Source organism: Corvus moneduloides, chromosome 19 (assembly GCF_009650955.1).
Source record: "Corvus moneduloides isolate bCorMon1 chromosome 19, bCorMon1.pri, whole genome shotgun sequence".
NCBI lineage: Eukaryota > Metazoa > Chordata > Aves > Passeriformes > Corvidae > Corvus > Corvus moneduloides.
This window is the reverse complement of record NC_045494.1, coordinates 7,898,958-7,913,672: the sequence shown is the minus strand read 5'-3', so window position 1 is coordinate 7,913,672 and position 14,715 is coordinate 7,898,958. Positions and strand designations below refer to the sequence as shown.

Here is a 14,715-nt window from a genome sequence, read left to right as displayed (position 1 = left end):
TGGGACGTGCTGGAGGACTTCCTGGTGGGCAGGAAAGCAGGAGGAGGAGGAGGAGGCCAAGGTCTGCCAGTGGAGCGGGATCACAGCCTCCTGCACCTCCAGCCACTGCGTGCCTCGGCACCTCTGCCAGGGTTGCTCAGGAATTCTCTTCCTTGTGCATCCCACCAGGAGCAGGACCTGGCATAGGCTGAGCCAGGGCAGCTCCTCAGCTGGCCTAATGCGTGCTCCCAGCATGTTTTCTGCTCAGAAAAGGGCCGTGTTCAGGGTGGTGGGAGAAACAGCAGGAGCTGGTACCTCCCTGGGGCCAGGCTGCATTGACATCCCACCACAGCTCCTCCTTGCTCAGCATCAGGCAGGACCACGGCTCCCTGCCCTCCAGGTCTCTCTGGAGCAGTGGCTGGGATTGGGGGACAGCAGAGGGATGTTATGGGGGGAGGTCTGGAATACTGAATCCCGTTGCTGGAGGGAAGAATGCCTCGGTGTTGTATTTGATGGCATCACTCAGGTGTTGGCTGATCCCCGGGGTTGGCTGCTAAAAGCATGGGCACAGAGGTTAAAAGGGCTAAATGAGCTGGGGAGGAACATTTTGAAGTTCAACAAAGGCAAGTGCAGGGTCCTGCACCTGCGCAGGAACAACCCCAGGCACCAGCACAGGCCGGGACTCACGGGCTGGAAAAGCAGCTCTGTGGGGAAGGAGCTGGGGGTCCTGGTGGCCAACGAGCTGTCCGTGACCAGCACTGTGCCCCAGGGGACAAGAAGGTCACTGGTGTCCCGGGGTGCGTCAGGAAGAGCATTTGCAGCAGTTCAGGGAGCGATGCTGCCCCTCTGCTCAGCCCTGGCGAGGCCTCCCCTGGAGCAGCGTCCAGTTCTGGGCTCCTCGGGATGAGAGAGACACGGAGCTCTTGGAGAGGGTCCCATGGAGGGCCACAAAGATGATTTGGGGACTGGAGCATCTCTGTCTTGGGGAAAGGCTGAGGGAGCTGGGGCTGTTCAGCCTCAAGAGGGGATGCTGAGAGGGAACCAAGGCTGGGAGGGCAGTGCTAAGCATCCATGGGGGGATCTGTGCCTCAGTTTCCCCAGGAAGAGCTGGGTCGAGAGGCTGGCTTGGGAATGCTGAATGCAGCCCAGTGTGGCAGCCAGCCCATCCTCTCCTTCCCAGTCTGCCATGACAGGCGAGGGCGGACAAGGCTCCCCGGACGGGCAGAAGGACGGTGGCCTCATACGCACAAGCCCGTGGGATGACCAAGGGCTGATTGTCATCGGCAACGAAAGTACCTCTGGGCACAGCTGGGGAGGGACCCAGAGGGTGTGAGGGCACAGCGGGCCGGGCAGGGGGCCTGCAGGCTGCTGGGTTTCCCCCCAGCCATGTTCCCCTGACCCTGGGGAGCTTGCTCTGGTCTCTTCTTCCAGTTACCCTCCTGGAAAGGCCCAGGACACCCACACGAAGGCATGGGGACAGCCGGCCCGTCAGCCCTGTGCCCCACAAGGCCAGGGCACAGGACAGAGGGAAGGATTTGCAGGAGGCGAATGCAAGCAGCCACTCGGTCTCCGTCGGGGCAAATGACACGGGACAGAACGTGGGACGGAAGGGCATGGGATGGAACATGGCACGGAATGACACGGGACAGAAGGGCATGGGATGGAACATGGCACGGAAGGACATGGGACAGAATTTGCGATGGAGCGACACAGGACAGAATGACGTGGGACAGGATGACATGGGACAGATCAAGGACAAAGAGATCAAGACAAGCATCCCCAAGGCAGAGGCTCTTCCCAGCCACCTGGATGTTCCCCCTGAGATGACCGATGTGGGAGAGACCAAGGATGGAGGGATCAAGGATGAAAAGATCACAATAAGCATCTCTGAGGCAGAGGCTCTTCCCAGCCACCTGGATGTTCCTCCTGAGATGACTGATGTGGGAGAGACCAAGGATGGAGAGATCAAGGATGAAAAGATCACGATAAGCATCTCTGAGGCAGAGGCTCTCCCCAGCCCCCTGGATGTTCCTCCTGAGATGACCAATGTGGGAGAGACCAAGGATGGAGAGATCAAGGATGAAGAGATCACAATAAGCATTTCCAAGGTAAAGGCTCTTCCCAGCCCCCTGGGTGCTGCCCCCGAGACGCTCCCTCCTTTGGGGTCTGCACCCCCATCTTGCTGCTCTTAGACCAAGGTCTGGTTTAAGCCCAAGCTCACAGTGGCACGGGGGGCTTCCCTGAGGGAAAGAGATGGAGCTTGGGGGGCAAGAGTTGGGACTGAAACACTGCTCTGCTTGCTCAGGCTCTTCCCCACGTTCAGAGAAAGAGTGCAGATGGCTCAGGAATGCATCCAGGAGCCCCTGGCATCCACCTCCCTGCACAGCGGGTGCAGTCAGTACAAGGCCACCCAGGATCCCAGACCCTCTGGGTCCCATCTGAGAGCGTGGCTGGGACTAGCAGGTGAGTGGCATAGGGACAGCAATGGCTTTGGGGACAGCACTGGCCCCGTTCCCTCTGGCTGGGCCCGTGTGGTGCCCTGGCATTGGATCCATTTATCCAGTGATGGAACCGTGGGGATGCTGATGATGATTTCCTCCCAGTGGCAGTAGGCTCCCAACACCCAAGGAAGCACGAGGAAGAGGCAGCTCCAGGATGGAGCCACTCCCAGCCGCAGCTGGACTGTAGGTGCAAAGGCTTTCGTGACAAGTGTGGGGGACAGTGGCTTGTCCCCTGGCAGGGCTGGCACGTGCAGTGCCAGAGCCAGGTCGTGACCTGCCCTCCTGGCAGGGCACAGGGGGGTCGTGGGTGCTGACCAAGCGAGGACACAGAGTGTGGGAGCCTGTGCCCTCCACCTTCCATCCCTGTGTGTCCTGGGCAGCCACGAGCAGCCACCACATTTTGGAGGTGCCAGTGGGACCAAGGCGAGCGTGTCCCAAGCTGGGAGCATCCCACTCCAGCAAGGGGTGCAGGAAACCCCCCCCTTTGACCTTGCCACCAGCCCCAGTTCCATGGGACTGGGCTGCCCCTGGGAGAAATTCCCCCATCAGTGGGGTTTGGGAGCTTCCTTCTGCAGATTCACCATTGTCTAGTATGAGCTGGAGCTTTTTCCCAGGTGGGAAACCACAAATAGCCCATTTCCCCCATGGCACCCCCTTTATTTTGTAGCCAGCCAGTGGGTTGGACTGTGCTGTGGTGGTGGTGGAGAATCCAGGCTCAGCACCCCGCGATTCCCCTGCAAATGCTGGGACTCCCTGCAGTGCCGTGCCCAGCACTTGGCTCTGCCTGCACAGGCAGGGCTGCGTCCCCCAGGAGCTTGCCCAGCCCTTTTCTCCCTGTTTTAGGACGCTCCTAAAGGTGCCCTCTTCCGAGTACTCACCTTGTGACTCAGTTGCGCAAATGTCTGGCCGATGAGTGGCACCAGCACCGGTGCATCGGGGGTGGGACAGGGGCAGATGGGTGCTGGCAGTGTCCTGCAGTGCCTGGGGTGGCCCCGTCACCCACCTGTGGCCCCTGTCACCCTCCCCAGATACTCTGAGATCGTCCCGTCCACGCCACCGGTGTCCCCTGGCCTCTCTGGGCGCCTGCCCCATGGGCTCAAGCAGTTCCACGTACAGGAGGACAGGTAGGGACATGGGGACCCATCCCTGGCCCCTGGGGTGTAGGGGAGCCCTGTCCCAGCAAGAAGAGCTCTTCCCTGGGGGGGGGTGGAGGGGGCTGGAGCTGCCTGGGCAGAGAGGAGCTGCAGAGGGTCAGCTGGGCCTGCCCCAGCTCAGAGGGGTTTTACAGCCCCCGTACTGTCCTGTCTAGCCCAGGTCTCTGCCTCAGTGGTGCTGAAGCCACACGGGATGAGTTTTGTCTGGTGTCAGCCTGAGCTCAGCTTGGTGGGGACTTGGTGCCTCCTGTGAAAGGAGTTCCCAAATTCAGGCCCGGAGCTGGGACAGCCCTGCTCCTGCCTCCTGGTGTCCTCTGCAAAGGGCACCAGGACCTGTCACAGCAATGGGCAGCTCTTGGGGCTGTGGTAAAGGGCAGATCCTGCAGGGGTGAGTGGGCGGGGGTCTCCTGCAGCAGCTGGAGGAGGGCGAGCACCCCCCGAACCCCTCCCTGGCACAGCAGGGTGAAGCACAGGGTGTCAGGGCGCTGGGCACTGAGCATCGCCGTGCCCTATCCCACAGGGAGCAGGCAGCCGAGAGGTATTCCCGCAGATCCCCGAGGTACTGTGGGGGCCAACACACCAGCACCTGCCCGGTGCAGCCCATGGAGCCCCTCCTCCCCGACCCCAACAAGGTAGGGATGGGGAAGGTGGGGATACAGGCAGGGGACACCGAGGCTGGGAGGGTGATGCTGAGCATCTGAGGTGGGGGGGGGGACCTGTGCCTCAGTTTCCCCAGGAGGAGCTGGGTGGGGAGGCTGGCTTGGGGATGCTGAATGCAGCCCGGTGTGGCAGCCAGCCCACCCCCTCCTTCCCAGCCCGGCGCGTTCGACCTGGTGGGCAGGGACGGACTCGTGTACCGGGGCCGGACTCCCGTGGGGATGGACTGAGCAAGCGACTCCAGCCTGCAGAAATAAAGGGTGACGAGCAGCCGAGCACCTGGGCGTCCTGAGTGGAGTGGCCCTGGAGCAGGATCTTCCCTCAGGCACAAGGAGGGGCCGGCAGCATCCCTCGTCCTGAAAACAGCCCCTGTGGAACCCCTCCCACGGTCTGTGTCAGCCCCTGATGTCCTGCACCCCCTGGCCCTCACGAGCCCCACTTGTGCCCTGCCGGGGGAGCCTGTGGCCCCAAAGGGGCTCTGGGGCAGCAGCAGGAGGAGGAGCTCGTTTGCTGCTGGAGAAGGGGGAAATGGGGACCTCAGAAGGGCAGCAGCAGAACGCAGTTCGATGCCAAAAGCAAACCCCACCCCAAGCCGCCGGTTTGCTGTCGCTTATCCCACGGGATGAGCATCCCTGAGCTGCCTTCCTCATCTCCGGGTGAAGAAACCCCCTCTGCCACCCCCTTGTCCCTCCTGCAGCGCTGCCACTGACTGAACGAGGAAGGCACAAACCCCTCTGCTTCCCAGCAACCAACACACCACAACCCCTTGAGAGGGACACGTCCCCTCCTTCCCCTTGTGCCGCCCCCAGGACTTGGGGCTGCTTTTCCCCACCCACCCCTCACCGTGGCTGGGAGGAAGCCCCAGGGTGTGCTGAGACCGAACACAAGTCGTGTCACGAGTGGGGGGGTACCGGGCAGGGAAACCCCGATCCCTGGAGCAGCACAGGGGGACTGAGGGGTGTCACAGCTGGGGACACGCGGCTGTGTGCACAGGGGGGCTGGGGATGTCCCCGCCACACACAGGCAGTGACACATCCTGGGGGGGGACACAGAGCCGGTGCCACCTCTCGGGTGTGTGGGAGGCTGAGAAACGCTGAGGGGAACCCCAAAGGCACCTGGAAGGGACCCAGAGCTTATTGGGGACATCCCCTGGGGGCTGCCCCGTGGAAACCCTGCCCTCCTGGTGGATGTGCCCAAACCTTCCCCCACAGGGACAGACGCCACCCCTGTCTGCCCCACTGTACTCCACAGGCACCTTATTTCCCAGGGAGTTCCTCCTGGAATGTTCTCCCTGGTGGGTTTGGTTTTTCAGGGGAAAACCAGGTGCTCAAAACCTGCTTTGGGGGTGCTGAGGTGGACACAGCAGGATCTGGGTCCCTCCTGTAGGGTAACTGGGAACACTCTGAGCAAACCACAGGGCACCAGAGCAGAGCCAACCAAGAACCATCCTGCACTCCTGGCTGGGGTTGAGTGGCTTAAAAACAAACACCTCTGGCACCAATTGCATTTGCAGGATATGGCCCAGCTGGGGTGGCCTCTTTGGTGATCATCCCCCTGCCCCATTTGCTGCCACCAGGACAGCACCCTATAAACACCCCCACGCCCCTGCACCCCCGAACACACCCCCACCCCCACATCCCTCCTCGGGGATCTTTGGAGAGGTAAGTAATCCCAGATGGGGGATTTTTTTTGCCTTTTCTCCTTGGAGTTTGTGCCATCCTGGGGACCTCTCCATCCCTGCAGGAAGCTTTGGGCTGTGCCTTGAGCCTTCCCATCTTTCCTGGCATTTGCAGAGCTGCTGTGTTCCCATTTTTGGGGCTGTACCCCAGCTGGTTGTTGTGTGAGCACAGTGGCCACGGGCCTGGCGAGCTCCTACGTCCTCTGGCTGGTGACCCTTCTGCAGAGGGGGGAAACTCACAGGGCATCATCCCCTCCCCAAGTGCTCCCACAGTGCCGAGGCCTGGGGGGGGGGCTCATCCATGCGGGGGTGATGGGGCTGGGGGGCCCAGGTTGCTGGGGGGGCTTCTGCAAGCTGTGGGATTTTGTGAGGGGACAGAAAGGGGTGTTGGCTGCACCCCGTGGCACATGGGGGCTCCTCGCTGTGCTGGCACAGCAGCCCCATGGCCCTGGGTCTTCCCTTCCCTCTGATCCCCCCTCTTTGGGGACAGCAGTGGTGGCTTGTGGAGGCAGAGCACGGACTCGGGGCAGCTCCTGGGGGACCCAGTCCCCACTGGTGACACTGTGTCACCAGGGGGGTCACCCCGATTCTCAGTGGCCTGCCAGGGACATCCTCCCAGCAGAGAGAAAAGGCAGGGACAGCTGGTGTTAAAAAAGTGATTTTTTTTTAAATTTTTATTATTTTTAAATTAATAAAAAACCTTCAACCTCTTTTTTGCTGGGTCTTTTTTTCTTTTTTTTTTTTTTTTTTGTTTGTTTTTCTGTTTGTTTTTTTTAAGCAACATTGATTTGAAAACTAAAAAACCCCCAGCTCCCCCGTGCCTGGGGAAGCGCCACAGAGGGCGGTCACAGAGACAGGGGGACATCACCTTGACAAACCCCCAGGCCCTGGGGGTGCTGAGGGAGGGAGGACGGGGTTGGGGACAAGTCCAGGGGGGGTCTGTGCAAGAAGCCGGGCTGAATTTCGGGAGCTAGAGAGGTGCATTTGCTCTGGGCACTGCAACATGTGCCCAGGAAAGCCAGAGCTGGGGAGGGTATCCAGTGGCTCCACGTCCGTGTGGCCGTGATTTGGGGTGCCAACAGCTGCCTCCATCCATTTATTTTTGTTACTCCTGTCCTCCCCTTCCTGCTCCTGCCCCGATGTAGGGATGCTGGGTGGGGGTAGAGCCACAGGGAAAACCCCCCAGACACCCAGCAGCTGCCTCCACGCTGCTGCTCCTTCTCTCTGGATTTATATACATTAGATATATTTATATATTATAGTTATATATCTTAAAAAAAAAAGGGGAGGGGAGTAGAGAGCAACCAGAGGCTCTCATAGGTCAGTCCCTCCCTGGCAGCATGTGCTCCCCCCCCCTAAAAATAATAATAAAACCTAGAAAATTATTCCAGTGCGTTTCTCGGCGAGCCCCTGCTCCCAACGCCCTGGCCCGGCCCCCCCCCGACCCCCCCAACCCTCTGCCAGCCCCAGCCTTATCTCTGACCATCCATGGTGGCCACGGCTTTCTGTGGGGGGGCAGCGGGCGGGGGGGTGGGCGGCCAGGAGGGCTGCGGGTGGTGCAGGTGGTGGTGGAGGCCGTGGGTGGTGGGCGAGGACGGGGGCAGCCAGGCGGGCTGGTGGCTGGGGGGCGAGGAGGCCCAGAAGGGGCTGAAGCTGCCCGGGGGGGAGCAGGCCATGGAGGTGATGGGGCTGTTGCTGCTCTGCAGGCTCTCCGAGGTGCGCAGCTTGGAGAACATGGCCAGCGCGTCCGGGAAGTTGGGCGGCGTGGCCGGCGTGTTGCTGGGGGTGCACATCTGCAGGGCACAGGAGAACGGGGGTGTCAGCTCACTCACGGGGGCTTTTGGGGGTCCCAACCCACCCACAACAGCCAGAGCCATCCTGCCTGTATCCCACACCTGGCACTCCCCCAGATCCAAGGGTTGGTGTGGCCCCAAGGGTCTGCGTGGCTCCCCCAAAGGTGTGGGGGCTGCCTGGGGAGAGGCTCCAGTGAATCTGGGAAGGACATTTTGGACCATCCATGATGCTCAAAGCTCATGGATGAGGCAGGAATAGCACAAAGAGGTCCAGTATGGTGGGTGAGGAGGCTGCTGGGGTCCTACCTGGCCCCACAGGACCCCCCTTCCACCCAGTTTCCTGACCTCCTTCCCCTTCACACCCCATTAAGGCAGAGAGAGCAAAAGGCAAGCAGGGCCCCCCCAGTTCCTGGTACTGCCCCTGCCTTCTTGGTACCCGGCTAAATTTAGCATCTGGACAGTGACAGATCCGTCCCTTTTTCCAGCAGAGGAAAAATCCACCAGGGAGGACCCAGCCCTGCACAGAGGCTCAGGGGCTGGCACAGGGACCCCAAATCAGCAAAGAACGTGCTGAACTGAGAATGGGGGAGGTGCTAAAAGGGGAATAGGGGTGTGTATGCAAATTCCCATGAGGCAGCAAGGGGCTTGTGGGCAGGGGGATGCACTGGCAGGGGATGCCTGGACATGGGGGTGGTGCATGCACAGGGGGACTTCACCCCTCTGGTTAAATCCATCCCAAATCCCTGCTGCCCTCCTGGAGCCACAGCTCCTGTGGGATGCCTGTGGGGACTTTGAGCAGAGTTAAGGGGCTTGGACAGTGTCTGCTGCCTTCAGCAAGGGGGGACTGAGACGTTTCTGATGGGGAATAGCTGCTGCCTCTCCCCCTTCCTGGGGCTCATCCCAGGATTTGCTCCTGGCTGGTGCTCAGCAGCCTCCTGCTGCTCCCCAGCACCAGCCAACACCTAAATCCCTCTTACAGGTTCCTCCTCATCCCCAACCCCACCACTTGTAGTGATGCTGGGATCAGAGGAGAAGCGGCCAAACCCTTGCTGGGGGGCCCAGGCCCCTGAAGTTGGGGTGCTCCCCCAGCCTGGGGGAAGCAGCAGCTGGCTCCCATCAGCCCGTGGAGCTGGGGCACCCCAAAAATGCAATCATGGCCTGGCTGGTACTAAACAGGTTCGTAGTTAACCAGGGATATTCCTCCACAGAACTCGTTTCAGAGCTCAGCCTGAAGCGATGCTAATCCAGCTTTTGCTTTTTTAAATTAACCCATAAATTTGGCAGGATCTGAAAAGATAATTGTTGAAAAAGAAAAAAAAACAACAAACCCCAAAAACCTTAAATTCGCTGTGTTTTGGAAAAAACCCACCACCACCAGAGCCAGCCCTGGAATGATGCTGGACACAGCTCTGAGCTTCTGGGGTGATGTCTGCGAGATTAATTTGAAATATTAATTAAAAAATAAGAATTGCCACGTAATTATTGCCTTCCTCCTCCAACACATCTTGAGGAAAGCTCTTGGCTGTCAGAGGGTCAGTCACTGACACCCCAAACAGCTCTAGTGAGTCCTGGCCCCACAGCCTGGAATCTGTGGGGCTTTAGGGAGTTGTGGGGAGCCCCCCATGGGGTGGGGATGATGGGGACAAGCCCCCCCCACATCAAACCACAGCCACACTCGCAGCTTTGTTCTCTGACGCTTGAAAAAGAAACAGAAACTGCAACCACAAAACTCCTCATCTCACCCCTGCCCCGAGCCGTGTGGGGCATTTCAAACTGCACAAATCAGGATGCTGGGGGGAGGGAGGGGGGGAAGGAAACACTGAAAAAAACTCCCCAAACCAGGAGTATCTGGGGAGAAGGTAAAAGGTATTTTGACACCACGTGGAGCACAGGGTGTTATGAAAACGTTGTTGAGGAGGGGGAGAACCGAGTGGCTCGGCTGATGGGGGGCACGGGGCCTGTCACGCTGGGGTGAGTGGCGGGTCCCTGCGCAGGGATGGGGCCGGGGTGGGTTTCACCAGCCCTGCTTTGCATCCCGCTTCCGGCAGCCGCCCCACAGGAATTGTCCCGATCAGGCTTTCGGTGTGAAAACACAGCGAGGCCTGGATGTGCCCGCGGCTCCCGCTGCTCCCCCGGCCCCTCTCCCACCGGGAACGGGGCTTTGCCATCAGCAGACCCTCTGCAAGCTCCCCGAGGCGGCACGAAAGCGTGCGGGGTGGGGAGGAATTGGAATAAAAGGGGTTTTAGTGGGAGCTGGCCGACAAAACGACTTTGTCCGAGGGAAAGGGAGCGCTCGCTGCCGGCAATGCCGGGCCGGCCGGCGATTCCCGATGGAACGCGAAAAGGGGGAAAATTCGGCTTAACCCAGATCCGCTCCTTCCCCCAGCTCGGCACTGTTTAGCTCCCTCAACACGGGGTGGTGGGGGGGGGGGGGGGCGGCGGGGGGGGGGGGAAACAAAAAAGAAAACCCCCCCCAAGAAACACAAAACAAAACACCCGGAGGGGAACAACTTCCTCCCTTTGGCCAAGGGGATGTGCCCTCGGCCAAGGTCAAGTGCCGTGGGGGGAAAGGGGGCAGCCAGACGTGGCCCCCCCGGCCCGGGGAGCCCAAGTTACAGCGCGATGCTCGCCGAGACAAACTATTTCCTGGCAGACATTTTAGCTCGTGTTTACATTCTCCGGCTGCGTGTTCCTGCGGGCGCCCAGCAATATGGCTGGCAGGGAGCTGACAGCTCCGAGGGCTGGGGGCTGCACCCCCTCGGGGGCCTTGGGGGGCCTGATTTGGGGGGGGCTTGTCTGGGGGGTCGTGGGGTGGGTGGTGCTTGTAGGGGTGGGCGGGTAGGGGGGGATTGGTCGGTGCTGGGAAGGGTCTAGAGGCGTTTTTGGGGCTGGGGGCGTTGGGGAGGGGATGGGGTGGTGCAGGGGGGAGGGAGGGGCAGGGGTCCCACTTACCATCTGGGGGGGGTGGTGGCTGCTGGGAATGTTGGTCTCCTGGAAGAAGGCGCTGAGGGCTGTCTGTGGGGACAAGCTGTCAGCTCCAGCCCACCCGAGACAAAGGGGGAGGGAAAACACGGACCCCCCCAAAGCTCACCCCGCAGCCCCCCGCTCTCTCCCACCCCCGCGGGACCGCCCGGCGGGGCACCCGGGGTGCCCCCAACCCCCGCCAGGCCTAGGGGCTGCCCTTCACCGGACCCACCGGAGATCGTGTCCCCCACTCACACAGGGGCTCCCCACGCGAGGGGGGACACCCCAAACCCCGTGTTTGCACCTCCCCCCCCTCCCAGCGGCACCCCCATCCCCAGATCGGAGCCCGAGGGAGGGGCCGCGGCCCTGGGCCGCAGCTCGGGTTACGGCCCGGGTATAAATAGACCCGGCGGAGCTCGGGGCCGATTCCCCCCTCCCCCGGCCCGGCGTGGGTGCCGGGGGGTGCGGGCAGGACCCCCCCCAAACCCAGCCACGCGTGTCGGCGGGCCGGGGCCGCACGGGCCTGCCCCCACCCCCACCGCCTTCCGCCCCGCGGCTCTGCGGGCAGGCGGGCGTGCGGATTGGGATCTGGGGTGTCCCGGTTCGCGTGCGGGTTATCCCGATCCGTGCCGGTGGCGGCCCGTCCCATACCTCAAACTGCCAGTGTGCCGCCTGCAGCAGCTGCTTGGCCTGGTCGGCGGCGCAGCCGGCCGCCAGCACGAATTGGTTGATCATCACCTGGTGCCGCAGCTCTTCCATGTTCACGGACATGGCGGGGCGGCCCCGGCCCCGGCCCCGGCCCCGGCCCCGGCCCCGGCCCGCACCGCCCGGAGCGCCCCGCGCCCGCCGCGCCCGCCGCGCTTCACCGGGGGGACCGGGGGGGCGCCTCTGGCCCCGCCCCCGGGCGCTGATTGGTCACCGCCGCGCCCCGCGCCCCGCCCACCGCCGGCTTCGAACCTTCCAGCTGCCCCGGCGCCTCCCCATTGGCCGCCGCCTGTGTTTTGGCTGCAGGCGGCGCCGCGATTGGCTGGGGGGCGCGGAGGCGGGGCCAGGCGGGAGGGAGCAGGGGTGGGCCGGCCGCTGATTGGCTGAGGGGGGGGTTTATCGTGAGGCGTTGGTGACGTCACGTTCATTGAGGAGGTTCATTGAGAGGGGCTCGGCTTGGGGGCGGGTCATGGGGGGGGCTCAGTTAAGGAGGTTCATTGGGGGGGAGGGGGCCATGGAGAGGAGGGTCCATGGGGGGGTTCAGTGCTGGGGGAGGGGTGTCATGGAGACGGCGGGCTCCCCCCCTCTCTGGGTACCCCTCTTGGGGGGGCCGCCCCCGCGGGGGCTCCACCTTAACCCCCTGCCTTGGCTCCCCAGCAAGGCTCCCTCATTTCCTTAGCAAGGCGCTCCCAGCACCCCGTCTCCTCCTTCCTGGGAACCCTGTTGCCTCATCCGGGGATTCCCGCTTAACCCCCCAGCAAGGTTCCCCCGTTCCCCCATCAAGGCTCTCCCTGCGCCGCCCTCCTGTCTGGGAAGCGTTTACCCCGGGGATGGGACCCTAGCCAGGTACCTATCCTCTTCATCCCCATGTCCCTCCCATGTAAAGGCTGCAGGGTTCAGGGCAGCTCCCAGTTTGGGGGGGGGGGGGTTGGGATTTTTTGTTAATGGTTAAAATCCTGATGACTCTGAGCTCCAGTCTCAGCCTGCAAGGATGGACTCCCTCCCCCCTGGTGTGCTTCCCCTGCACCGCGTTTGGGGACCTTAGTGGGACTTGTGTGATTTGTGCCTTGAAATGTTTTGATTTAAAAGGGAAAATTGGCATTTAAACCCCAAATGAATAAACAGGGACTTTGCAAATGCATGGTGCGAATATGGGTTGATCTGGGAAGAGCCACTGGAGGTTTGGATGTGGCAGTGGTCACCAGCTGGCCATGGGGAGAGGGAATGAGGAGGCAGAGGCATGGAAGCTTGAAGTTGCATCTGCAGTTGGTTGCCCCCAGGGGTGAGGGCCTGTGTGGGGCTTCTGCAAAATTCCTGGTGGTCCCATGGAGGTGAGATCCAGCAGACAGGGTTGCAATGGAGAAGCAATGCCAGTGTTTGGTTCCCGGGATATTCAGGGCAATCCCATCACTGGGATACAACGATGGGTATGGAGGGTCCTGCTTGCCCAGTAAGATTTTGGTAACTTTGTCTTCTTGGTGCAAAACCAGCCTTGAGGCAGGTGGAGGTGTGAGAGGAGCAATTCCAGATGTAGGGACCCCAGACCCAGCTCCTGGGGAGCTCTCAGAACCTCCTGCTTGCCAGAGCCACCCCCTCGTGTGCACAGCACAGCTTCGAGCTGGGAGCAGCCAGCCTCGGGTAGCGCCTGCCTGGGAAACCCATGGGAGCACTGCTCACGGGCCCTTGGCATCCAAAGCTGTGACAAAGTAGTGTTAGTGACATCTGGAAAAGTCAGCAGGACTATGAGTTCTTCCAAATGAACCCCCTTTCTGGGGCAGGATTTGCTGTCACCTCTCCATGCTGATATACTCTTCCAGATGTGCTCTCCTGCCACTCTGCTGGGACACTGCGGGTCTGGGGTCACCCCTCCAGGCAGGGGGTGGGCTCCCAGCACCTTCCCAGGCAGGAGCTGAGGAGCCAAGGTGGTGGCAGCCCTCAGCACCACTAATGAAGGGTCACCCCCTCCCCAGGCATTGCCACTGTGGGGCTGCACAGAGCCAGCCCAGGAGGGCAGGGGCTGGTGGCTCCACCGTGTGTGCCAGTGGCTGCTGGGGGAGCTGGGAGTGGACTGGGAATGGGCTGCGTGTACAGACAAACATCTTCTGCTGTGGGTGAGCTGCTCACCCTCCTGTTATAACATTAACTGCTGTGCTCTACTGTGACTCAGTTTCCCTCTCGGCACAAGGAGGCAGGAGCAGGATCCTCTCTCCGTGTCAAACACATCCCAAATCCCACACCCGGGCAGCACGAGCTTCAGACTTGCATCTTGCCCAGCAGCACGTGCATTTTGGGGTTAAACATCGCATTTTCTCTGGATTCTCCCTCCAGGTTAGCCCTGCTGGGGTTTCTCCTGGCTTTATGCGTGCTGGAATCTGCGGCCGGGCAGAACTGGGAGGGACCCTGCCCTCGAAGCCGTATCGCCACCCAGCTCCTGCCAGCGCTCCCGCGCTCCACTGCGGCACTGTCCTACAAAATCCTGTGCTGCAGTAATCGCTGGGAAAAAAACCACGAGCCGTGCATGCAGGCAGCAGCTCTGCGTGTAATGACTGCCGGGTTATGGATCTGCACAGGGATAACTTTGAATTATTATCTGCACTAAAACCCTGCAGTCTGCTGTGTGCTGGTAATGAAATGTGCTGGCTCCCTCTCCCAGTTTCCCGCTGTCGGTGCTGGCTAGAGCGAGGCAGGGGAGCAGGGCTGGCAGCTCAGCAGTGCTGGGCTGTGCTAGATTTTTAAATGATCCATGTGCAGAACAGGATCCCCAAAAATGTGTGTTGGGGTGAGCAGGGATCAGTCCCTAGGGTCTCGGGGCTCCCAGCTGGGCGCCAGCACTGAGAGCTGGAGCGGGCTCCGGGTGTGGATGTTGTCTTCGGCTCCTCCTAGAACCATTTAGGTTGGAAAAGACCTTTAAGATCATGGAGTCTAAATCCTCCTGTTCAGCCGGTGCTGCCGCTGGCACCCAGCCCAGGTGTGACATCCAGCAGCATGGACATGGTGTCACTGCTGGGGATGTGGATCCCGGTGTGACAGTGACAGGCAGACAAACAGGGTACAAAGCCACCCCGGGCTGCTCTTTGGTTTGGCTTTTCTCAGCTGCCCTTGGGGCTGTGTGGGTAGGAAGCAGCTGGGGAGGGGGATCCATGTGTCCCTCTGCAGGGAGGGGATAAAGGGGGGAGTCCCGGGGACGGCCTTTGCTCGTCACCACTGAGTAGCCGAGGACATCAGGGCACCCGATCCGCCTCCCTGCACATCTCCCGTTTGATATTTATAGCACTCGTGTTATC

The 14,715-nt window shown here is 61.3% G+C and overlaps 1 protein-coding gene across 1 annotated transcript; it reads right to left on the bottom strand.

The window, feature by feature from the left end:
- Nucleotides 1-6,614: 6,614 nt before the first annotated feature.
- On the bottom strand, nt 6,615-11,546 carry UBALD2 (UBA like domain containing 2). The gene is made up of 3 exons (XM_032129229.1): nt 11,378-11,546; nt 10,715-10,777; nt 6,615-7,762 (listed from the first exon to the last, which is right to left on the bottom strand). The coding sequence occupies exons 1-3, from the start codon at nt 11,495-11,497 to the stop codon at nt 7,442-7,444; spliced, it is 504 nt and encodes a 167-aa protein (XP_031985120.1). The 5' UTR covers nt 11,498-11,546; the 3' UTR covers nt 6,615-7,441.
- Between the last annotated feature and the right edge of the window lie 3,169 nt (nt 11,547-14,715).

What these genes read in the sequence shown, in the direction of transcription:
- UBALD2 (XM_032129229.1), bottom strand. Translation starts at nt 11,497, where the DNA reads ATGTCCGTGAACATGGAAGAGCTGCGGCACCAGGTGATGATCAACCAA. An exon ending in CGGCACACTGGCAGTTTGAG is followed by an intron (nt 10,778 to 11,377) that starts GTATGGGACGGG and finishes TTGTCCCCACAG; the next exon opens with ACAGCCCTCAGCGCCTTCTT. An exon ending in GCCACCACCCCCCCCAGATG is followed by an intron (nt 7,763 to 10,714) that starts GTAAGTGGGACC and finishes TGTGCCCTGCAG; the next exon opens with ATGTGCACCCCCAGCAACAC.